This window comes from Heteronotia binoei, chromosome 3 (genome assembly GCF_032191835.1).
Source record: "Heteronotia binoei isolate CCM8104 ecotype False Entrance Well chromosome 3, APGP_CSIRO_Hbin_v1, whole genome shotgun sequence".
Classification (NCBI taxonomy): domain Eukaryota; kingdom Metazoa; phylum Chordata; class Lepidosauria; order Squamata; family Gekkonidae; genus Heteronotia; species Heteronotia binoei.
The window spans coordinates 158,633,821-158,657,659 of record NC_083225.1 but is presented as its reverse complement, the minus strand read 5'-3'; the positions used below and the strand labels follow the sequence as shown (position 1 = coordinate 158,657,659).

At 38.6% G+C, this 23,839-nt stretch overlaps 1 protein-coding gene across 2 annotated transcripts in view; it reads left to right on the top strand.

The window, feature by feature from the left end:
* Positions 1-23,839, top strand: part of FRY (FRY microtubule binding protein) — a 225,217-nt gene that overhangs the window by 134,796 nt on the left and 66,582 nt on the right. For both annotated transcript variants that reach the window (XM_060234716.1, XM_060234717.1), the window contains exons 23-38: positions 1,290-1,414; positions 3,886-3,943; positions 5,206-5,297; positions 5,525-5,697; positions 7,797-7,957; positions 8,932-9,042; positions 11,122-11,276; positions 13,337-13,436; positions 14,084-14,255; positions 14,837-15,093; positions 16,041-16,187; positions 16,690-16,858; positions 17,255-17,345; positions 18,204-18,286; positions 19,025-19,175; positions 21,380-21,483. In XM_060234716.1, coding sequence (XP_060090699.1) covers positions 1,290-1,414; positions 3,886-3,943; positions 5,206-5,297; positions 5,525-5,697; positions 7,797-7,957; positions 8,932-9,042; positions 11,122-11,276; positions 13,337-13,436; positions 14,084-14,255; positions 14,837-15,093; positions 16,041-16,187; positions 16,690-16,858; positions 17,255-17,345; positions 18,204-18,286; positions 19,025-19,175; positions 21,380-21,483 — 2,149 coding nt within the window. The remainder of the gene's footprint in view (positions 1-1,289; positions 1,415-3,885; positions 3,944-5,205; positions 5,298-5,524; positions 5,698-7,796; positions 7,958-8,931; positions 9,043-11,121; positions 11,277-13,336; positions 13,437-14,083; positions 14,256-14,836; positions 15,094-16,040; positions 16,188-16,689; positions 16,859-17,254; positions 17,346-18,203; positions 18,287-19,024; positions 19,176-21,379; positions 21,484-23,839) is intronic.

The following is a 23,839-nucleotide window of genomic DNA, read 5'->3' as shown; positions in this document are numbered from 1 at the left end:
CCCTTCCTGTGGTGCCTCTGACCTGATGCAAATAAAGCAGTAAGAGAAGACAGAGAAGACATACTTCACAGCTGCTGGACTCATGAGTAAACTGAATCCACATATGCCACTCTCTCCATAAACATCATCATAATAAAACAGGAAGAAATTTGTGGGAATGGGCCAAAACCTAAGGGGTCTTAGAATTCGGGGAGCCCAGATCCTTCTCACAGGCATCTGATTTTTCTACCAGTCTCTCTAGTTGGGTCAAAGTGAACTAACCTCTGTGACTCATACTGACAATTATGCCCTCCCCAATGAGTGAAAAGGACTTAAAGCTTACTGAGATGGGATATTTCCTAAGATGGAACTTTATTTAAGGGACTACCACAAGATCCCTTAATACTCACTCCATCATTTCTAAAAACAATAACATTTTAAGCAAAATATTTAAACCAAAACCTGTACTAATAGGTCACAAATCACTGATTTCAGATTCTTCAAAGGAGAGTATGCTGTCTGGGTTAGATTAATCAATAGAGAAAGATTCCATAGTCCTGTAGTTGGGTGTCAGAATTATTTCCTGATATTATCTGACTTGGAAGAATTACCCATGGAATGCTTTATGATCTTTCTTGCCATAGAATCTTGCAGAAAGACAGCAGATAGAAGAAGTTACAGCAGCCCCCTTCAGCAACTATTATACTCCCAGGCTATGGAACAGATAATATACTCAACAGGGCTTCAGCATCTATTCTGTAGTTTTTCTTGCTTTCGAAAATATGTGGAAGATTACAAACTTCTGCAGTAAGCAAGTAGAAGAGAACATCATTATTCAATGCTAGAAAAGGGTCTAGCATTCCTACAAGTACCCTTTCAGAATTGCGTACCTTTACACCTCATTTCCTGAAATGTGGGACATTATCCAACTGTTTGGCGTTGAACCAAAAGTAATCCAAGATAGGCAACCCACAGATAAGGAGCCATCTTGCATCAGCCAAAGAGACAGTGAATGATGATATTATGTGAAAATACATAGGTAACAGTATACCAGCGTGTGATCTAAAGGAACATGATGCAGTTCTACTGCCAAAGCTTATACAGGTGTAGCTTCTTTAGATTGTCTAAATTTATAGCATCTTTAATTACTGCTATTATATTAATGGCTATTAAGCCAATGACTTGTAAAAGTGCTCATTTTAAAAAGTTCATCAGCAACACAAAAGAGTTGTGCATGCTTTGGAATGTATAATCTTTCATGTTGTTTTAGTTATGATGTCCATCCTTTTTTTTCCTTTTTTTTTTTTTAGGCTATAGGAACCCCATCTGTTGGTGTGCTGTTAAAGCAGTTAGTGCCTTTGATGAGACTTGAAAGCATAGAAATTACAGAATCACTTGTATTAGGATTTGGAAGAACAAACTCTCTTGTCTTCAGGTACATGGCATGAGTTTTTCCATGGGTCAGATTTGGTTTAGTTTCCATGATAAGATAAGATATTAGTGGTGATGGTGCATTATGTTGGGATGTGTGGATGGGGGATAAATACAACAGAGTAGAAATGACAGCATTAAAACTGCATACCTAGAGATTCAAAGATAGATGCTGTAATTTAGCACAAGTGCGGATCAGTACTGTGTTCCCTGTTCGATTAATTATGCAAATATGTATTAGCAGAATCCATGCATCATACTGCCTTATTTCAGTGTTTTCAGGAGTAATTATTTATATTATTTGTTTGTAGTCATTATCTGCTTTATCACATTATTCAGGCATGGTATCCAATTACTTCTCAAATGGTCAAAGAAAGGGAGCTGTGTTTACTTTTATATACCATCTTGCACATAGTTATTAAGGCCGAGCCAAACAGGAAACTCCACACACACATTTTGATTTGACGGTTTTTGTTTCTACAGTCTTACTCCCATTGGCAACATGTTTTTGATGCAGACATGAAGTTTAAGTAGTACTTTGTGGGGGGGAGAGATCAGATGAAAAATCCTGCTATTTGCATGCAAACATTCACTTGTATCTTAAGGGGCTCTCTATATTTTGTATATTTGCTACTGTACTCAGAAGCTTAGACAAGTAGCTGTTTTCTTAAACAACTTGGGCTGCAACTCTTCTCTAGAAAGCACGATACAGTAGCAGAGGCACTGAAAAATCTATGAATGAATCTTCCTGGCATTGTTTTTGGCTGTAATTAGCAGCCATGGGGATAGCAGGACTCCTATGCCATTTTTGAGATCATATTAAATGAAAAAAAGTCTGTTATTTGCAATCTTGGGGGGAAAGAAGCAATCTGTATGTGTCTTCCAACAGGACAAACAGCAGCTTGGAGTGTATGTATGTATTTGACATTTGTAAAATTGCTGCATCCTCAGTCTGAATTGGGGCTGCTTCCTAGCACCGCTGTTTCCTAGGGATCCCTCTTCAGGGATCTCTCGACTTCTTGTGTAGTTTGGCCATTTGACCTACTCAGGGCTTATAACAACCTTAACAGATCAGTCTGCTGACCCTAATGGGCACCAGGCTTGTCTCTTTAATCTTTAATTTAATTTAATTTTTTTATACCATGCCCTATCCCACAAGCGGGCTCAGGGCAGCTTACAACATGTATTTCTGGTTTCTAGGCAGCATGCCAAGTGATAAATCTTCACTGTGGTGTCTCTCCTGAAGTTCCAAAGAATATACAGGTTAACTCTAAATGCACAAGACATGGGTTTATGTCCCTAACTAGCCATTTTTAGTTGATATTTATTATATTATTAAAAGAAAGGAGAAGCACTATTGATGGACATTTGAGATTCAGTAAGCAACAGTGTATTTACTGTATTTAAGATTGATGTATTTGAGCTACAGTAAGCATTGTAATAACTGTATATGGCCTGCATATGTTATGTGCTCTTGTTAAATTCTTGTCTTCATGCAATGAACATAGAGACCTGCACTGAGAAGATGCTGAAACGAATGGGGCAACCCGTTCATGTTCTCCTCAAAAACAGTGCTGGAGGAACTTTTCAGAATTGGCTACCAAAAGCAAGACAGAGATAAGTTATTATTTGGATCTGAATCTCCCATGATTGTCAGTATTACTTAATTAAACTGGCAAAGGGGGGTCCAGCAAAGAGGATCCAGTTTGGTGTAGTGGTTAAGTGTGCGGACTCTTATCTGGAAGAACCGGGTTTGATTCCCCACTCCTCCACATGCAGCTGCTGGAATGGCCTTGGATCAGCCATAGCTCTTGCAGAGCTGTCCTTGAAGGGGCAGCTTCTGTGAATGTTCTCTCAGCCCCCACCTACCTCACAGGCAATGTTCCCTCTAAGCTTAGTGTAAGCTATCTCACAATTTTTTAGCCTCCAGCTCACACATTTTTGTCTCAGCTCAGGAAAAATGGCCCTAGAGCAAGCTAATTTATGCAGTAGCTCACAATTTTAATGCCAGTAGCTCACAAGGTAGAATTTTTGCTCACAAGAATCCACAGCTTAGAGGGAACATTGCTCACAGGGTGTCTGTTGTGGGAGAGGAAGGTAAAGGAGATTGTAAGCCGCTCTGAGAGTCTGAAATTCAGAGTGAAGCGCAAGATATAAATGTAATTACTTCTTCCTCTTCCTCCACTTCTTCTTCTTTTTCTTCTTCTGAATATGAACAGGGGTTGCCCCATTCTCTCCAACATTGAGCAGTGTTGTGTTTGTGCAGCCCTACTGCGTGCACTGAGCAATTAATGATAATGAAGACAGCTGAGCACCTTCTCACTACAGGTCTCCATGTTCATTGGAACCACGGCATGAAGACACGAGCTTCTAAAATAGAGCACTTAGAAATAAAAACACATTGCAGTTATAAAGAGTAAAGTTATTTTAATTTATGAAAAACTTTGTTTACAGAGTAATTTTTCTTTAATTTAGGGAATTAGTGGAAGAACTTCATCCACTAATGAAAGAAGCATTAGAAAGAAGACCAGAGGTTGGTTGTTCAAATTAAGCTTTTATTGTTTAATAGGCAATGTAGACATTGAAAGAAGGAAGAAGCACTGTCAGAAGTGTCTCTAATATGAGATATAGTAAGCATTGTGATAATTATATATAAATGTGCATGAAAGGATTTTGTTTCAAGATTGAATTCATGGTTGCATAAGTTGCATTACTGCATAAGGTATACTCTCCACAGTCATGTACATGCTGCTATTAAGATAGTTTCAGGTGGTAAGCATGTTGTTCCATGGTAGTAGTACAAAATTCAAGTCCAGGAGTACCTTTAGGACCAACAAATTTTCCCCAAGGAAATGTCAGAGTTTACTTCATCAGATAAAAATAGGAATGAAGATTAATCAGCCCTTATATCAAGGTCAGAAAGTGAGAGGGGTGGGAAGGCTTATACCTTGGAAAATTTTGTTGGTCTTTACTGTGCTACTAGACTTGAATTCTGTTGTGTTCTTATTAACATGAGTACAAAGATGCCCTTGTGTGCAGTGAGGAATACCACACTTTACAGTAAAGGTGTGGGAAGGAGAATGAAGTGGGCAAGATTTCTTACCCCTGCTGTCCTTTTACAAAGGGAGCACTACTACTACTGTTCTATCTGATTATGTTTGCTCAAGAAGATGAGTCAAAGAAGTTAATCATTTGAATTCTGACTATAATAGTTCGCTGAGCTTTAGAAGCAAAGGAACAGGGCAAAGAATGAATCCCAGTGTGATTATATAATGGCTTCTTTCAGATGCTAAACTGAGACTCCAAGTCAAGCCTATTTGTTGCCCTAAGCTTTTCCAATGCTGGTATCTGTACATTCTTTTCCCAACTGATTTAAGTGTTCTGAGGTACATAATGAGTTTTTAAGACCAGGTAAAAATGCAGTGTTACCTGTGGCACTGTTATCTCCTGTGCAAGGATTTTGGAAAATTAAATGTAGACTACCAATGTAAATAAATCTTAACCACTATCTTCCAAGAATCAATGTTATTTCTTTCCTGGAACCATTTAATGCAACTAAATACTCTTCTGATATTGTCTACGTGAACTAGTCAAACGCATCAAGTGATTAACAGTCACCAATGTATATTTCAACAAGTCTCTTTAGGCTGGTGGAAGGCTTCAAACATTGCTGAACGTAATGGCTACATCCACCCCACTGTGTCCAGGGCTTGGCTAGATCTTATTTTTCTGTTCTGCATTTGTGTAATAAGGTGTATTAATACTGCCCTCTTCTCTTTCATTTTTGCAATACAGAATAAGAAGCGCCGTGAACGCCGAGATCTGCTGCGATTACAACTGCTGAGAATTTTTGAATTACTTGCTGATGCTGGTGTGATAAGTGATAGGTAGGAAGTTGAGCATGAAAGAATCTCCTAGTGCCAACATTTGCTTGATTATGATAATATCTTGGAGTATTCATAAAAAAAAGTTTTTAGAAATATATATATTTTCAGTAGATGGGGGGTGTTGCATTCCTGTCACTGACATTTTTATTATGAGCTGCAGTCTATCAGCGTGTATTTTTTGTTAATCTGAATGGTTTCATAACATGTTCTCCTTCTCTTTGCCATAGTACCAATGGAGCCTTGGAGAGGGATACCTTAGCACTTGGAGCCTTGTTCTTAGAATATGTTGACCTGACTCGCATGTTACTGGAAGCAGAAAATGATAAAGAAGTTGAAATTCTAAAGGACATGAGAGCTCACTTCAGTGCAATGATTGCCAACTTGATTCAGTGTGTGCCAGGTATGGAGATACAATAATCATGAAATTATGGAAACACCTTGCAAAAGCAATAAATTAAATCAGTAGTGGCACCGGAAAGGCTAACAAAATTTATTCCATCATAAATTCTCTTCAATCAAAGCTCACCTCATCTGATGATGAAGTGGGCTTAGATTCATAAAAGTTTATGCAGGAATGCATTTAGTTAGTTTTTAAGGTTCCACAAGATCCCTGTTTTATTTTGTTACACGACATAAACATGGCTACCCTTTTGAAACTACCATAGCAAATGGAAATAGCAACCCTAAATAATTCAGTATTCATTGTTATAAATGGAAATATGTTAGAGAATTTGGGACTGAAGCCATTTTAAATTTATCCTCGAATCTTGGCACAACAAGTTTGTGAATGGCTGTAGGTAATTATAGAAACTGCAAAGGAACAGTTGGTTCTTTTGCAAAGGAACAGCTTCTGTTGAGTAAAGCGAGCATTGATTTTTTTTTTCTCTTGTAGCTCACACTTAATTTAGTTACGGCTGTGTGCCCTTTGTACTGATTGAACATATTGCTTTCACTGAGACAATAGAAAAGTTGAACATATTGCTTTCACTGAGACAATAGAAAAGGCCTTCAAGTCTTTAAGTGCTCAAAATCTGAACACTTCTTTCAAGTTAATGAAAACTTTCTCTACACTCATCTCCTTGCTGTGCTCGGTACTGCTGATTACATTGAATATATAGCATCTGAAATGGCAATGCAGCCTTCTTCACAAGGAATTCCCTCCGCATTGTTAGGCAATTTTTGCTTTCCATTCATTATGCCATTCTCTAGACCAGGGGTATCAAACTCATTTGTTATGAGGGCCAAATCTGATACAAATGAGAGCTTGTTGGGCCAACCGTTGTTAGGCAGGGCCATGTATGTACCTATTTAAGATTAGGTAGCAGAGAGAGAAACATTATAATGGACGCAAAGACAATTAAAGATTTTTTTAAAAACTTAAAATAAAACATGCTTAAAACATTAGCACTTGATCTTAAAGGTGCTTACTTTGTATTTCTCCCATGGGATCCAGGAAACTGGGCAACGGAAGCTCTGGCTCTTTCCCTCCTTCCCCAGGGAACCAGGAGGGAGAAGACAGAGAGAAAATAGAGGTTTTGCTCTGTAGCTCCTGTGCTATTGAACAAGCCTGGCAAAGCAAACTGTGATGTAAAAGGAAGCAAGAGAGGGAGAAGGAAGCAGACAAGAGCCAGTTGCTTGAGGGCCACATGTTTGAAACCCCTGCTCTAGACCCAAGAGTAATGTAAATAAAGCTTTTTAAAAAACAAAATAAGCTGTGCAAGAAGTCCACAGCCATATTCAGTTAATGTAGCCAGTGAGGCGTCAGGATCAGCTCCAGCGAATGAATTCCCCAGAACTTGACTGTCCTACTCTTGCTGACGTTTCCACACTGGCGTTTGCATTTTTTCAGTGTACACGTGGACAATCTGTACATTTCAGAATCAAGCTGTATCCACACACTGGTTGTTGGATATTGCCCTATGACTGCTTTATGCCAGTCATTGACCTTGCAGATTGTCTCATTTGCATGTGAGATTAAGGCTGTAGCATAATGATAGAGCAATAGCCAGTGGCTTGTAGCTACGTAGCTGAGATTTATTTCCGACTTATATTGACCTGTATACATACAGCCTTTAGCAAATGTAACATGCTATTCATGGATTCCTGGAACTGGAGTGGTGGTGGCCCATAATCATAACCCAGGACTGCACGTAAGATTTGTACATGAGAGAGTGCACAATTTCAGCCTTGCTGTGGAACCAGTTTGGAGCCATGAGAGAACATTTTGACTTCTTGCAGCTATATAGTTATGAGAAAGCCTGTTCCAGAAGCTGAATCTATTCAACTTTCTCATAGATGCTGCTGGCCTTTTGAACAATTCAGTATTTCTTAAGATCAACTGGGAGCACTTTACATAGATGATGCATTCTTGCAAAACATTTTCCATACCTATAACCAGGAAATTTACTCCAGGGTTGCAGAATGTTTCATCAGAATGTATGTTAGTATTTTCTTTGTTTTAACAAATTAAGAAAGCTAATTTTATCTTTCTTCACTCAGTTCACCACAGGAGATTTCTTTTTCCTCAGCAAAGTTTACGGCACCATCTCTTCATCTTGTTTAGTCAATGGGCAGGACCATTCAGCATCATGTTTACACCTCTGGATCGTTACAGTGATAGAAATCACCAGATTACAAGATATCAGTACTGTGCTTTAAAGGTATGACATGATTGTTTTAAAATATTCCATCTTTAAATTTAGAAAATGCAAAGAATCGAAAGTGATGGGCTTTATTTTTCCTTAAGTCATACATAACATTGCCTACAGTATTTTTCTTGTAGCTTTGCAATGTGTGTGTGTGTGATCTTTATTTATTAGTTTTTTATGGGTGAGATTGGAATTAACAACATTTTAAACATGGGTTTGTTCCTAAGAACCACATCCAGAGCTCTGTTCGTTAAATGGATCTTTTCCAATTTTCCTTGTCATTTTGTCCCCTGTGTTGCCTGAAAAAAATGGGCATGAGTTGGGTGAAGTGGAGGGGGACTACAACTTGAATCAGAGAAATCATATTCCCTCCCATACACACACAGAAGGCACTTCCCACCCACCCATTGCTGACTTTCAATCCAACCCTATAGTTGCTTAAGAGTCACATACATCTGTTTCGGAAGGCTTGGTGTTTGTTTTGAAATCTGAGTCTAAAATATTGTCACTGAAAAACAACGTCTGTCAGTCAAAGTTGTCTAGCAACCAGAAAACTGCTGTTGTTGCAACGACTTCTTTCATACCAGTAGTAAAATGTAAAATGAGATGAGCAAGAGTGAGATGGAAGTAGAACATGGTTCAGTTGATCTGTAATAAGGAGGGAATGTAAGAGAATCAGAGGCAGATGTGACAGATTTAGGGATTCCTGATGTAGGAAGAGAAGACCTTTTCATTTGACTAAAATTTGTTGGCCAGATTTAAGTTTGGATATTTTTAACATTATTTTTTTCCATAATGCATTAGAACATTTCACAATCAGTATTTCTAGCATAGCATCACTGAAGTGCTGTCATAACCAGTGTGACTTGATGTGTTATGTTGTATTTTCAATCTACTCCCTGTCGGCAGCAAATTGAAACAAATAATCAATAAAAAAAGTATGTTAACCCAGTATTTACAAAACCAGCATCTCTTTCTGTTCCTAGGCAATGTCAGCTGTACTGTGCTGTGGGCCTGTATTTGACAATGTGGGTCTTTCCCCTGATGGCTATCTCTACAAATGGCTTGATAATATCCTAGCTTGTCAGGATTTACGGGTGCGTAAGTCAACAGGGATTCTTGCATTTGAATTGTTTTGAAAAACCATTTATGGTGTAGCTACGTGTTAGTAAGGCACCCTTCTGTATTTGAACGTTGCCTTCTACTCATGGTAGGACTATTTTACATTTTGCATGAGAAAAGTATTAATTATGACAGTGTTCTACATTTACTAGGTGCATACTATAGTATTGTATGACTATTGTATGGACTCATGTTACAAGCATTTGCAGAACAACTGTAAGCATCTATTTTTCTTGGGATCCAGCCCACCTTGATTTTATTATCATGCACAGAAATCAGTGGTAGGTCTGCAGTGGATCTACAACTAGTCATGATTTGTGGACATCTCCCTCAATAGCTGAAGATCTATTTTACTTTTTTTTTAATTTCAAATGATATACCCAAATTTATATGGTTTATCTAATCTGAATTTCTGCTGAAAGACACTCAAGGCATTGTAATCAATGTTCCCTCTAAGCTGCAGAGCCTTGTGAACAAAAATTCAACTTAGTGAGCTACTGGCATTAAAGTTGTGAGCTACTGCATGAATTAGTATGCTCCTTCCTGAGCTAAGACAAAAATGTGTGAGCTGGAAGCTAAAAATTTGTGAGCTAGCTCATGCTAACTCAGCTTAGAGGGAACACTGATTGTAATGCCCTGGAAACCCTGAAGGTTGAGGATGGCATTTTTTCAGATATATCTCTGTTTGAAGTTATATACCACTCACCTGATTCCAGACAAATTTGAAATGCAAATCTACAAGCATTTTCTACTTACTAAAATAGCTCCCGATGAATCATATTGGTGTGAGTTGGCAGAGAAAGGCCAAAAACTGTGCTAGCTTTAGGAGAAACTAAGTCCTTTGACTCGATAGATCAGTGATTTCCTTGTATGGCATGTTAAATGTAACTGAACCTCTTTTATATCAAATCCACAGTCACCCTTTAATAATGTTTTTCATGTATATAAACAGAGCTGTATGTATTCTGCTTAGAATTCAACATGCAAACCAGGTGAATCTGAAAAAAACACACTCATAATTTATCTATAATGCTGAGGGATATTTAGCAGCAGAGTTAGAAAGAGTGCCTTACATGAAAAGTGAACATAGCTGGCAGTAAGTTCAGAACTGAAATAAAAATGAAATATTTTCCCACAGTTTATAAATAGCATATGGAATTCATCCCTACAGAGAAGGTGGTAACTGCTAGTTTAGACAGCTACAAGACAGCTACAACTGCTAGCTTAGACAGCTACAAGAAAGGATTAGATGAATCCATGGAAAGCAAGTCTACCCATGAAAATGATTCCAGGAGGGGTAGCCATGTTGGTCTCCAATAGGTGGGGTTCCTAGTCCCCTGGTCAAGATGGGAGTGCCCAACCCCCAAACAGCAGCATCATGTGGCAGTGTTTCTGATGCAGTGATGTCATGTAGAAGTTATGTAATCACATTGGGGGGTCACGCAGTGACACTGGTTTGAAGGCAAAGCTCTGTGGTTTTAGGCTGAATTTATCATAGAGTTTTGCCCTCATACCAGAGCATCATCGCACAACACCCCCAACACAAAGGCATCACTTCCATGTGATGTTATCGTGTTGTTGACATTGGTGTTTGGGGGCAGAGCCCTGCCCTGCTTCCAAAACACTCCTTCCCACCTTCCACCAGCAGGGAAAGTAAGATCTGGCAACCCAACAGTAGAACTAGATTCAAATCTTATAGCACTTTAGAGACCAACCAGATTTTGGGGAGCTTTGACTCTAGAAAACTTACACCCCTAAAACCTTGTTAGTCTGTTGGACTCAAATTCAGGTCTACCCATGGTTAGGTTTACCAAGCAGGTAAAAAAGGTGTTCAGAGGTTGAATATTTCTGATGATCAGATGTGATTCTGGATCTAAGCAGCAAGTGAAAGCTTTTGTATTCATGACCTTTTTTGTGTCTGTCTAGGACTAGTTTCAACTGTTTGGCCTCTTTTGTTAACTGTATGCTGGATAGATTTGATGGATTGATCCTAATTTTTCATTTCTTTGCACTGTTCCTTATTGAGATGACTATTCTGTTTGCTGTTCATTCAGGTTCATCAGCTTGGCTGTGAAGTTGTCGTCTTGTTGCTGGAGCTAAATCCGGATCAAATAAACCTCTTCAACTGGGCAATAGACCGATGTTATACTGGATCATACCAGCTAGCTTCAGGGTGCTTCAAAGCAATTGCAACTGTGTGTGGAAGCAGGTATTAATCATTCTTAGAGAAGGAAAATATAGGCTCTTGTAATATGAAATGGGCCAGGGTAGTAACAGAGGCATACCAAATCATTAAATTATTTGAAAATAGACTGCTATTTTATGTAAAAGTTAAAAGAAATAGTTGCAGCTGCAAACATATTTGCTTTAGGTTAGGTGGGCTTCCAGATGTTAACATGGTGGAGACAACAGAACAAAAACTCTAGTGAGAAAGTGGGAATGAATAAACATTTTCTTAGGCAAAAGACCTCAAGCTAAGCATTATGCTTTTCCTGCTTTGCCTGGAAAAAAAGGCACCTCTGTATCTTTGTATCATAATGAAGAAAAGAACAGTGCTCAGGTGCGGCACATTTGCAGCACTTCCACTAATATGAGAATTACGATTTCACTAATATGAGGATATCGACAGGATGTAGGTGAAAGGAAGAAAAGTAAGCTTACAGAATAACAGCTGTGCCTTTTTATTCATATGAGCAAGGTCACTGCTTCAATTTCGACCTAAACTGAATGCAGAACTGAGAGATTATTCAGACTGTCAGGCATATCTTCTCACCTATTTGTTGGTTCCTATCTTGCTTACTTAATAGACTAGAAATTGACTTTTGCATGTAGCCTGTTTCCTGCAACCTCTTCTCCCCTTCCAATTGTCTGGCCAGCTGAGAGCTGGAGGCTGTTTGGTGGGGACAATGAACTATTGTAGGCTGTTGGCAAATAAGCACTTCATATTGGATGGAATATATGGATGAGGCAGTGGTAGTGAACTGAAAGAGAGGAGTGGTAAAACAGAAAGGTAGTTAATGGGAAGGGGCAGACAAGGAAATTGTGAAGACTGGTGCAATTGTCTAGTCTTGTGTGGTCATTAACTTTTTTCTTCATCCTTTGGTAACCTTTTAAAGCAGCACACAAGTCTATAGATAACTCAGATTCCCTCACATATTTCATTTGCAAGGCTCCTGCGAAGTGGCCATCTAGTTGGCAAAAAGTGGACATTGAAATCCACTTTCACATGTTCAGATAGATATCAGTGGATAACGCCATGTCACATTTATCGTCTTTTATTTCCTTACTTCTATAAGAGCTGGTTATATGTGCAGTTTTAGTTGCTGTGGGAAAATAAAATCTTCCCTCTATTAGCTTCACCCCACTTTGCTCCAGAAGCCATTCACCTTTCTCTGAATGCCTTGTTCATCAATAGGACAACACCGTTCTAATCTGTAAGCACACCGCCAAAAGGGGGCAAAGCAATTCCTAAATCTGAGTTCTTCCTTGGATTATAGTAAATGCAACTACAGAATGGACTACAGTCTGCAGTATAGCATCATTTAGTCATTATTTCCTTCATTCCAGAAAACCCTTATAAAAATGGACAGCCTTGGGGCTGTCTTGGAACATTCTTTGTTGTGATATAAGTACAAGGAAATGTAGTCAGGAATTTTACCAATCACAAGAAATAACCAAATGTTTTTTTAAAAAAAAAAAAAAAAAAACCCCAAAACACTGTGGTGTTTGCAGTAAGTGAAATAGAAGCACTCGTTCCTGCATTTATTTTCAACAATATCCTCAGGGGGTTTCCTCCTGCTTTGTGTTTGCATTCCATTCATTTCTGCCTGTTTTGCTTCAACTTGTTTAGACTGAGCAAAGCTGAAAAGTTGAGTGCCTGATGTTGGGCATCTGATTAATCATTTGTATGTTGAAAATTGATAAACTTATAGTTTAAATTAATGAGAGTAGTAGCCCAGGCGATTTGTGTTTAACAATTCTGCACAGGCATCTAAATATATGCGGTAATTTAGACTCAGAATGTAGTTCAGATCATTGAATAACTTCCTGCGAGAATTAGGTACATTTTTTTCTGTCCTGCTTTTTGCAAAAGTGTCGTCATAACTAATTTATATTGCAGAAGACAGGATTGTACTGATGTTTAAAATGTATCTTATTTTTATTTTTGGTTGTATTTATTTTTCTGTGTTACCATGTGTACGGCTTAGTGTTAAAGGAGTAGAGAAATATAAAGAATCTCTGTGGAACAAAATATGTTTATTCTTTCAGGAACTACCCCTTTGATATAGTGACGCTGTTAAATCTAGTCCTGTTCAAAGCATCTGACACCAATAGAGAGATTTATGAAATTTCCATGCAACTAATGCAGGCATGTATGAATTTAACTCAATTAAAAGAAAAATGGGGGGAAACAAAGAACTTTGTAATTGGTTTTCACATACATGTATCAGTGTGTTACATGTTTATTTTTATTGTTTGTCGATCTTGTGTGACAATACTGAAGTGATCACTTCTGTGACTATAACACTATGGTACTGAACTTTTACAACGAAGGACAGCTAGACTTGTAGGAAGCCACAGGTGATGTTTATTTGCAATAATGTATTTGGGACATCAGCCCCTAGGTGGACTTCTTTAGCATATTGCTCTGTACATTCTGTGTGGGGTTGGCCATGCATGGACAAATGAGGCAGTTGGGCTAGAGAAGATGGTACAAGAGATGGAAGGGGGAAAGGGAAAGTAAGCCAAGAGAGGGCTGCTGGATGTCCACCCAATATCACTGATGCCAGTGGTTTTGCAATAAGAGGGCAAGGAGAACAGTTGAGAAGTAACCCCATTCTCTCCTTAGTTCTCCATGGTGTATGATCAGGCCCTACTACAAATGCAGAAGATTAAATTTCTACCAATTGAAAACATTACAGCAAAATATTTAAATAGTGATATTGATGTACTGCTTTTTAAAAACCTTAATGAAAATGTTGCACATCTGGAATTTCCTTTGCATTTTTCCCGTAGATTTTGGAAGCCAAGCTTTTTGTTTATTCAAAGAAGGTAGCTGAGCAAAGACCTGGAAGTATTTTATATGGGACTCATGGTCCGCTACCACCTCTTTATAGCGTATCACTAGCTCATTTGTCATATGAACTGGCAAGAATGTATCCTGAGCTCACACTGCCACTGTTTTCAGGTACAGATTCCTGTTTATATTTTTAGTCATAAGTACTGTTCCTAGAAAGCAAAGTTTATGTGAGTGAAAACTCAGAACTAGAGAAGTCTCCTTTTGCCTTATTCCAGGGATAATAGAATGAAGTTCCCACCAAATGAGTATACACTTTTGGGTTTCTGTTGTGTGTTGCTATTATTATTATTATTATATTTCTGGCTTGTTATTTTAAATACTTGTATATATTATATAGATTTGAAACTTGTAGTAAATTTTAGTAAGCATGTTCTCTCCCCATGGAAATGTATTCTTTCTTTACAGGATCGTGGTCATCTGATAGAGATTGTGATCAATTTATAGTTCTTTTATTTATATAGTTTATATAAATATGCCTCATTTTATTTATATAGTTCTTTTATCTCTGAATTTATCATTCAGACCCTATAGTTCTAACCTTAATAAAATCAACTTTTGCTTCGATGTGAATCAAAAGCTTTTTTCATCATATTTCTTGAAGATCTTTTAGGAAAATGACAGGGTAGATGACTAAACTAGTGATTACAGTATGGCTTATACTTTCATAAAATATTTTTATTTTTTTTTAGAAGTAAGTCAGCGATTCCCAACAACTCATCCAAACGGGCGTCAAATCATGCTTACCTACCTGCTCCCATGGCTTCATAATATTGAACTTGTAGACAGCAGGCTGCTTCTCCCAGGTTCAAGTCCTAGCACCCCAGAGGATGAAATAAAGGACAAAGAGGGGGAAATGACTGTCACGTGTGGATTGAAGGGAAATGGCTGGGGTTCTCCAGAGGCCACATCACTAGTGCTTAACAATCTAATGTATATGACTGCCAAGGTAAATAAGCATTTGCAAATGCAAACAATGCAATAAGTATAAATATGAATTTTGGTGCATGTTTTTAAATGAAGAGTTTTTGCATGTCAGTAGTTAACTTGCCCTGTTAGATATTCTAGCTGTGGAGCTAACTAGTATAGCAGAATCTTCAGACAATTCTACTTATTTATTCAATTTAGTTATTCATTTACTGTATTTACAGCCTGCCTTTCTCACTGAGACTCAAAAGACCAATTCCCCACTAGCCTCTCTGAGACTCAAAGACCAATTCCCCACTAGCTCTCACTCTCCTTTTCTCCATGGGGCTTCTGTCGGATTTCGTACAAGCTGCCCTGGGGCTGCATCTCACTTCACCTCTTTTGCACGGCAAACATTAACTGGTTTTTTAGAGGATCTTGCTTACTGCGCAAAAGAGGTGGAGCGAGTTGCAATCTTGAGGCAGCTTGTGTAAAATCCAACAGAAGCCCCGCGGAGAAGAGGAGAGTGAGAGAGGGTTAAGCCTAGTGGGGAATCGGTCATAGTGTATACACAGTGTTAATCAGTAACAGTCCATACAGAAAGATATCTAATAAGCTACAATGTAGGTCAATACAATCAATATGGGAAGATATCAAGTGAACTGTGTAATAGAACTAGGATTACAGAATTCTGACTGAGCATAGCATATTATGTATGATACTGTGGTTATAATGAGGAAAAATGGCATTACTTCAGTCAAAAACATTAAAACAACAGCAGGGTAATATTTTTTAATTTTTATTTTATTTTATCACATTTCTATCCTGCCGTCCCCTGACAGGCTCAGGGCAGACTGATAATATGTCCTGTAAATAGTGGCATAATCCACAATTCACTGATTATATCTCAGTTTTTAGTGTACATATTTTGAAGATTAGGGGAAAATTTACTATACTTTTATGAAGCTTGGTATTTGTGTTTCTATGCAGTATGGAGATGAAGTGCCTGGACCTGAAATGGAAAATGTCTGGAATGCTTTAGCAAACAATGAAAAATGGAGCAACAACCTGAGAATAGCTCTGCAGTTTCTAATTAGCTTGTGTGGAGTTAGCAGTGATACTATTCTTTTATCCTATGTAAGTGTGTGTTTTCTCCCCAAAAGTATTTGCTTTGTTTTAGGGATTGTGGTAGCTTAACTTGATATGTAGAAGATAAAATACTATTAGAAATAATCTTATGCATTTATTACTGATCCAGTTGTTAGGATAAATAAGCATATGTACCTTAATAAATGGGAAATAAAATTATATTTCTTAATGGAACTGAGCAAGACCCTCACTCTTCCCTAATATAATAGAATTCCCAACAGTTTGTATAAAACAAATGCTGTGCTAGTGCAATTATAACTCCTATGTTCTTCTGTAAAAGATGAAATACATTCTTCTGTAAAAGATTCTCACTTCTATATACCTCCTTCTTCTTAATAGTAAATGAGTCCCATAAAATATATGGATAAGGATGATGCATTGAGTATATTATATTTTAGATTCTAAAGTACCTATTAAATATATCATATTTACTGTGCTTGAATTTAAATTACTTTTGCACTGAGGCTGCTAAACGTTGCTGTTTCTTCAGATAAAAAAAGTTGCTATCTATTTGTGCCGGAACAACACTATTCAAACGATGGAAGAGCTTCTCTTTGAACTACAACAGACGGATCCCGTAAACCCCATTGTCCAGCATTGTGATAACCCACCATTCTACCGCTTTACTGCCAGCAATAAAGCCTCTGCTGCTGCTTCTGGTAAGAATTCAACACTTTTACATCATTTTCTTGTAAGCTTTTTATAACCAGCTTTCCGAATGCAAAAAGATACTGCACAGTAATATAGTCTGTTCATAGGAGGCAGGAACTGGGCTTAGTCCAGATCCTTGCAATAGTCAGTTAATTGTTGAGATGAAAGAAGGAGAGGCAAAGGATTTAATAGTGCCTTTCTTCATACATGGAGCTCAGTGTAATATGTGAAGAGGTTCTGAAGAACTGGGAAGCTAGCTGGTGTAGAATAAACACTGATCAGATTACTGGAATTCCCCCCCCTCTGGCAATGGTTTGCATGAAAAGTATTCTGTAACATCAACATATGAAGTACTTAGTGTATACTCTTTTTTGGTTGGTTGGTTGGTTGTTTTGTGTGTACAGGTACCACATCAAGCAGCAACACTGTGGTAGCTGGGCAAGACAGTTTTCCTGATATGGAAGAGAACAGGATCATAAAAGAAACTGATGAAAGGTTTGTAATCTTTTAAATCAAGCTTTGTGTAGGACCTTAAAAGCTAGATCTTCTCTTTAGAATAATTTCCATTTCATTCAAGCAAGTGACACCAGCTGCAGATCAGTGTAATCACAAATCTTGCTTTAAAAACTCAGTAAGGAATAGTCAGTAAACACCCTTGAGTAAAACACTTTTTATACTTTCATTCAAATACTTTTGGACTTAAAGCTTGAGTTAAAACTGAATTTTCCTGACTAGGGACAGGCTTTTGCTTCACAGATTTTTTTTGCAGTCAGCCCATGGCATTCATCACATATTTGGCTCCCTGAAAAAAATTGTGTATCAGATATGATATTGATGATTGCTGTCTTGGGATTCAGGTCTGCATCTTGAGATTGAGTTTGCTTGCTGCTATGGCGAGGAAACTACATGTATCTTATGCGTACCCAAGCCCAGACCTCTTCGCTTATGGGATCACCAGTAGCTGAGCTAGGTCCTAGTTTTGCTATCATATTATTATCCTGACCTGGCTAACCCAATCTCATCAGATCTCAGAAGCTAAGCAGGGTAGACCCTGATTGGGTGGAAAAAGTTGAGGGGTGCGGCGGCAAACTAGCTCCGAACCTCTCTTGCCTTCAAAACCCTACGGGGTCACCATAAGTCAGCTGTAACCTGCAGGAGGAACATAAGTCAGCATGTTCCTTCATCATCATTCCACCACAGTTCCTCAAATGTAATTCAGTGCTCAGGAAAACGTTGGTAATCTGAATGTACTCTTAGAGAATATTCTTCCTGGAATATTGAAGTCAGTTAGATCTAGATCATGAATTGTTTAAAGAAACATGTTGTTTGGGGTTTTTTTCTTTTTTTTTCAAGGTTCAGCAATGTGATCAGAGCTCATAACCGTTTGGAATCAAGATACAGCAATAGTTCTGGAGGATCTTACGATGATGACAAAAGTATGACTTAAAAATATTTGATTACATGAAGTTGTCTGAGAAGTGTGAGTGACCATAATACCTAGTCATAATAGCATGATGCAGTCAAAACACCTTTGAATCCCATTGATTTTAATGGAAGACCTAAGCACAAAAGTGAACAGATCTGAAAAATGCTTAAGAACATAAGAACATAAGAACATAAGAGAAGCCATGTTGGATCAGGCCAACGGCCCATCAAGTCCAACACTCTGTGTCACACAGTGGCAAAAAATGTAATATACACACATACACTGTGGCTAATAGCCACTGGTGGACCTGTGCTCCATACACTGTGGCTAATAGCCACTGATGGACCTGTGCTCCATATTTTTATCTAAACCCTTCTTGAAGGTGGCTATACTTGTGGCCGCCACCACCTCCTGTGGCAGTGAATTCCACATGTTAATCACCCTTTGGGTGAAGAAGTACTTCCTTTTATCCGTCTTAACCTTAAATTTGGCTGGATTGTGCCAGCGTTACTTCAAGCTTCATGATCTAGATCCTTAGCTGTAAAAAATACCAAAATCAATTAATCTGTCGAATATGACTTACATTCTTATTATGTAGGCCATATCTGCTTTAAAGTTTGCTATAGTTCTGTACTGATTTGAGGCATGTGTGGTGGGTACCTGATCATTATTTCACTGAAATATCTGTTAAATTCCCTCCCAGATTCCCTTCCTGTTAAAAAAATTTCCTTAATATATTCCTCTGCAGATGATCCTGTTTCTCCATATACAAGCTGGCTATTGAATATCGTGGAAACCAAACAGCCCCAACCTTTGCCAATGCCATTTAATGGAGGATGCTGGGCACCACTTGTCGACTACCTTCCAGAAACTATTACACCTCGAGGGCCACTTCACAGGTGAAAATGACAGCCTGCTAAAATAATCTTTCATGGTTCCTTTGCAGTATTTCTGATATGCTCCATTCAGGACAGTGAATTTGACAGTGTTTCCCCATAATTCATTTGTTTTATTTTCCAGTGTCTTTCCATGGGCCAGGGAACTGAACGTGTCAAACATTTTCACAAGATTGGGCACTGTATGAATCGCCTTTGCAATCTGATTTTAAAAGGCCATCTCGTGGATGCATAAATTTATGTTCACCTGCTTGTTCTGTAACAGCCAATGTGCTGTAGTGAATAGAATGTCAGATGAGGATCTAGAAGATCCACGTTCAAATCCCTGGCTCTGCCACAGAAGTTTGCTTGGGCTAGTCACTGTCTCTCATCCTAAGCTATCTCACAGGTTTGTTGTTGAGGATAATATGGAAGAGGGGAGAACAATGTAAGCTGCCTTGGACCTTCATTGGGAAGAAAAGTGAGGCTTAAATATCTGAATAAAATAGATAGTATTTTATTTTTTCAACACAAGTGAAATAGATGTGTTACTATCATTTATAAGTGTTAATATTTATGTGGGCAAAAGGTAATATATGAAACTTCCCTACAATTCTGCAAAATAAAGAACTTGGTTAGAAAAGCAGGATATGTACTTCCCTCAGCCAAATGTACTGTTATTCCTGTCATAGTCTGTGTGCTTGTCTTATACTGGAATGTTCCACTTATATAATCTACAGTGACAGGTGTAATTACATTTTGATTACAATGCTAAATGTAGACATCGTGACTTGTTATCAGTTTGATGGCATTTAGAAAAGCTGAAATATTCCGACTTCATGTCACAGACCTGTTTCCCTCCCCCATTCTAGAACTGAAGTGGGTAGGGATCGTTCTCAGGCAGAGGCTATTTATTTATTTATTTATTTATTCTATAATTTATATCCCGCCCTTCCCACAAAGTGGCTCAGGGCGGCTCACAACAAGAAGGCTAGTCACTCTAGGCCTGACTCGTCCTAGAAAGGTTTTACAGACTGTTTATCACATATGCCAAAATGACAGAAAGCTGTTTGTAATAGAGAATCTGTGGGTGGGGAGTCATTAATAATTTCTGCACCAGCTAATTCTCCCACCAAAGCCTTTTGTCCCATCAAGGCTTACTTTTTGCTTTGAGCCTAGCCTAGAAGGAAACGGACTAAAAAGCTACTGGAAAGGGGAACATGCCCTGTTTGGCTGTTTGTTTCTGGAGCCAATGCAAAGTGCTGGCTATTACTTTTACAATGCAGGTGTAAGCAGAGTTACGCACTTCTAAGTATGTTGAAGCTAAGGACTTAAATGGCCTAGGAACATGTTAGGACTGCTTCCTCCAGTATGAATCTACCCATGACACCAGACAATTCCTGACAACCAGTGTGTGGGTTCTGGGTGTGTAGTGTCCCATGAGATAAATGAAAAATAAAAATAAAATCTCATCTACTTACAACAGAGTTTCTAGTGATTTCTATACCTACCTTGAAGTGGCAAAAAGTAACTCTAGGAATCACAGAAACTCTATGGTAAAATCAGAAATTCTTACCATAGAGTTTATTGTGATTCCTAGAACTACCATTCATCACTGGGTAGCTCCAGGAATTTCCTGTAATTAGATGAGGACTTTTCTCTTTTCTTTTTAATTTTCCCCCTGCTGCTGCTTCTAGCAGTGGCAGAAAATGGGTCTTGGTGGTGGGGGATTTCACACCTGCACTGGGGGCTTATCAGCCCCAGATTTAAGGAAGGTGGCAGGGGATGCTTTGTATGCCCATGCTGACTGAAGTAACTTTTATGGACAAGCAAAACGGCCTTTTCAGCTGTTCAGCCCAGATTGTGGCATGCATTGCGGCACGAGGTCTTCCTGACTCTGCCTCCCCTTCTTGCTTTTGATTTAAAATCTTTTTATGTGGGACCATTTTATGCTGCTGCTGTTGTTTTTATTGGCTGATGTTTTAGCTTTCTGTACTGACTGCTAATTAAATATATTGTTAACTGATTTTATTTAATTATAATGGATTTTAGCTTTCATTTTAGTAGCTGCCTTAAGTGCTATATAAATACTGTATACAAACAACTAAATTGTATGGGAGAATCATGTGTGACGCATCCAACTCCCACCTGTCAATTATTCCATGCCAGAATGCCTGCATTAGCATTATGAGAATTGCTTCATCTGTTGCTGTTGTTTTCTCCATTAGGTGCAATATTGCTGTCATCTTCATGACTGAGATGGTGGTAGATCATAGTGTCAGAGAAGACTGGGCCCTTCACCTCCCATTGTTACTGCATGCTCTTTTCTTAGGTAACACATTTTGAGTAAGAATGCAAGTTAAAATTGTGTTCCTAATATGGTTCACAGGCTTCCTCATTCTTTACATATTTTAAAATTTTGTTTCTGGTTTTTTTCTCCCACCTGCTGGGGAAAAAACTATTAGTTTTGGCTTCTGTATTCCGTAAATGCTGATGTTCTTGTAATTTTTGAAGCTTTTTTCCTCTATAATGTTATGAACATGAATAATTAACATGCCCTGACCTAGATAGCCCAGGCTAACCCAATTTTGTCTGCTCACAGAAGCTAAGCAGGGTCTGTCTTGACTAGTATTTGGATGAGAGAATGCCAAGGTCATGACATGGAGGCCAGCAGTGGCAAGCCACCTCTGAATGTCTCTATCACCTTAAAAACCCTACAGAGTCACCATGTCTGCTGTGACTTGACGGCAAAAAGCAACTATCAACATACTAGATCAAAACCAGTTACATATAAATTATGTAGTTCATACATGCGTTTATATTTAAAAATTAAAATTGCAGATTGTATCACTAAAACTGATTGTTTTCCAGGCCCTTCTATCCCTACCCTGGGGCCTTCATCTCACCCTTCCTCCAGCCCTCTGGTGGTGGATGATTCAAGATGGCAACTACCTGTTAATAAGAACATCCACAGGTCAAGAGTTTTTCCCACATTCCTGGAATGTGGAGAGGGTGCCCCATTGGGGATTGGTGTTCAGAACAGCCATAAGTGTCAGCCATAATGTGACTCCTAAGCCACTATCCATATGTGACTCCTAAGCCACTATCACTGATAACCAATATTGAATTAACAGTGTATGAGAAATGGAGTGGTATATATTAGATTCATTTTCAGACAGACCCTGTTGGAGGATGTGAGCCCTAGGAAACTATACAAAAAATATAGTTATTTGCATAAAAGAAGAAGAAGAAGACCACAGATCTATACCAAACCCTTCTGTCTGAATCAGAGTCTAAGAGCGGCTTACAATCTACTTTATCTTCCTCCCCCACAACATACACCCTGTGAGGTGGTGAACTGAAAGAGCTCTCCCAGAAAAGCTGCCTTTTCAAGGACAACTCCTGCGAGAGCTATGGCTGACCCAAGGCCATTCCAGCAAGTGGAGGAGTGAAGAATCAAACCCAGTTCTTCCAGATAAGAGTCCACACACTTAACCACTACATCAAACTGGCTCTACTGCAGATACTATGAACATTCTTTTATGGCTGTCCTTTTCTTGTTTTTTTTTTTCTGTAAATGTTCTTAATTTGGCAGCCTTTCATAAATGATGAAACGTATTACAAGAGGTCAAGAAATATAATTTCAAAACTAATAATCTTCACAGTAAAATTGAATTTATTGCTAGGGGCAGATAGGATCACATATTCAGACCAACATCAGGCTTTCCATTTGGCTGAATTTCTTTGAAGAAGATAGTGATTTACTCCGCCCCCTGCACCATGAATATTTTTATAAACTCTATGGGAGTTCTCTGTTAAGAACCTGTACCTGGGATACTTGGTATTTGGGGGGCATACTGATGAGTTTAAGTTGGCCAGTGGACCACACAGCATGTTTGTTTTAGTCATTTACTCAAACTCCACTTTCATCTTCTAGCTGACATCTGAAAATATGTGTGCATAAATAAGCTATATGATGGAACTGAGGATGGTTCTTTCTAATTAACACACACACATACCAGCTGCCTTTTCTTGGGGTATCCTGAATGGAAAAGCTATTTCTAGCTGCCCAACATGTTTGAGGCATCTGGTGAGAATTTATCTTAACATTCAAGTCCATTGAAAGTCATCCATCTACTTCTAACTTTATTTTTGTAGCCTGGTAACTCCACAATAAATGTTTTTTAGCCAGGTGCTTTCCATGGGAATCCTCATCTTTTGTTGACGCAAGCCATAGAGAATAAGAATTAGTAAGGGTAAAGAGTTCTAAAAGCTTGGTGGGAAATTGAAAGAGTTCCTGATTCAGCTTGGGTGTGGAACTCTACTCTGCTGAGTATTAATGACAGCATCCGTGTAGACTGGGAGACGATCTGCTTTGGCTGCGACAACTGAATAGCAGGGGGAAAGGGAAAGACCTGCATGTTACTGTGCAGAAGCCCTGACCTGGATAACTCAGGCGAGCCCAATCTTGTCAGATCTCGGAAGCTAAGCAAGGTTGGGACTGGTCAGTGTTTGGATGGGAGATCACCAAGGAATACCAGGGTTATGATGCAGAGTCAGGCAGTGGCAAACCACCTCTGAACATCTCTTGCCTTGAAAACTCTGCTGGGTCACTTGACGGCATTGGGGGGGAAACTGTATAGAAAGGAAAGGAATTCTTTGCTAAGTGTTCTGGTACACAGGCCATA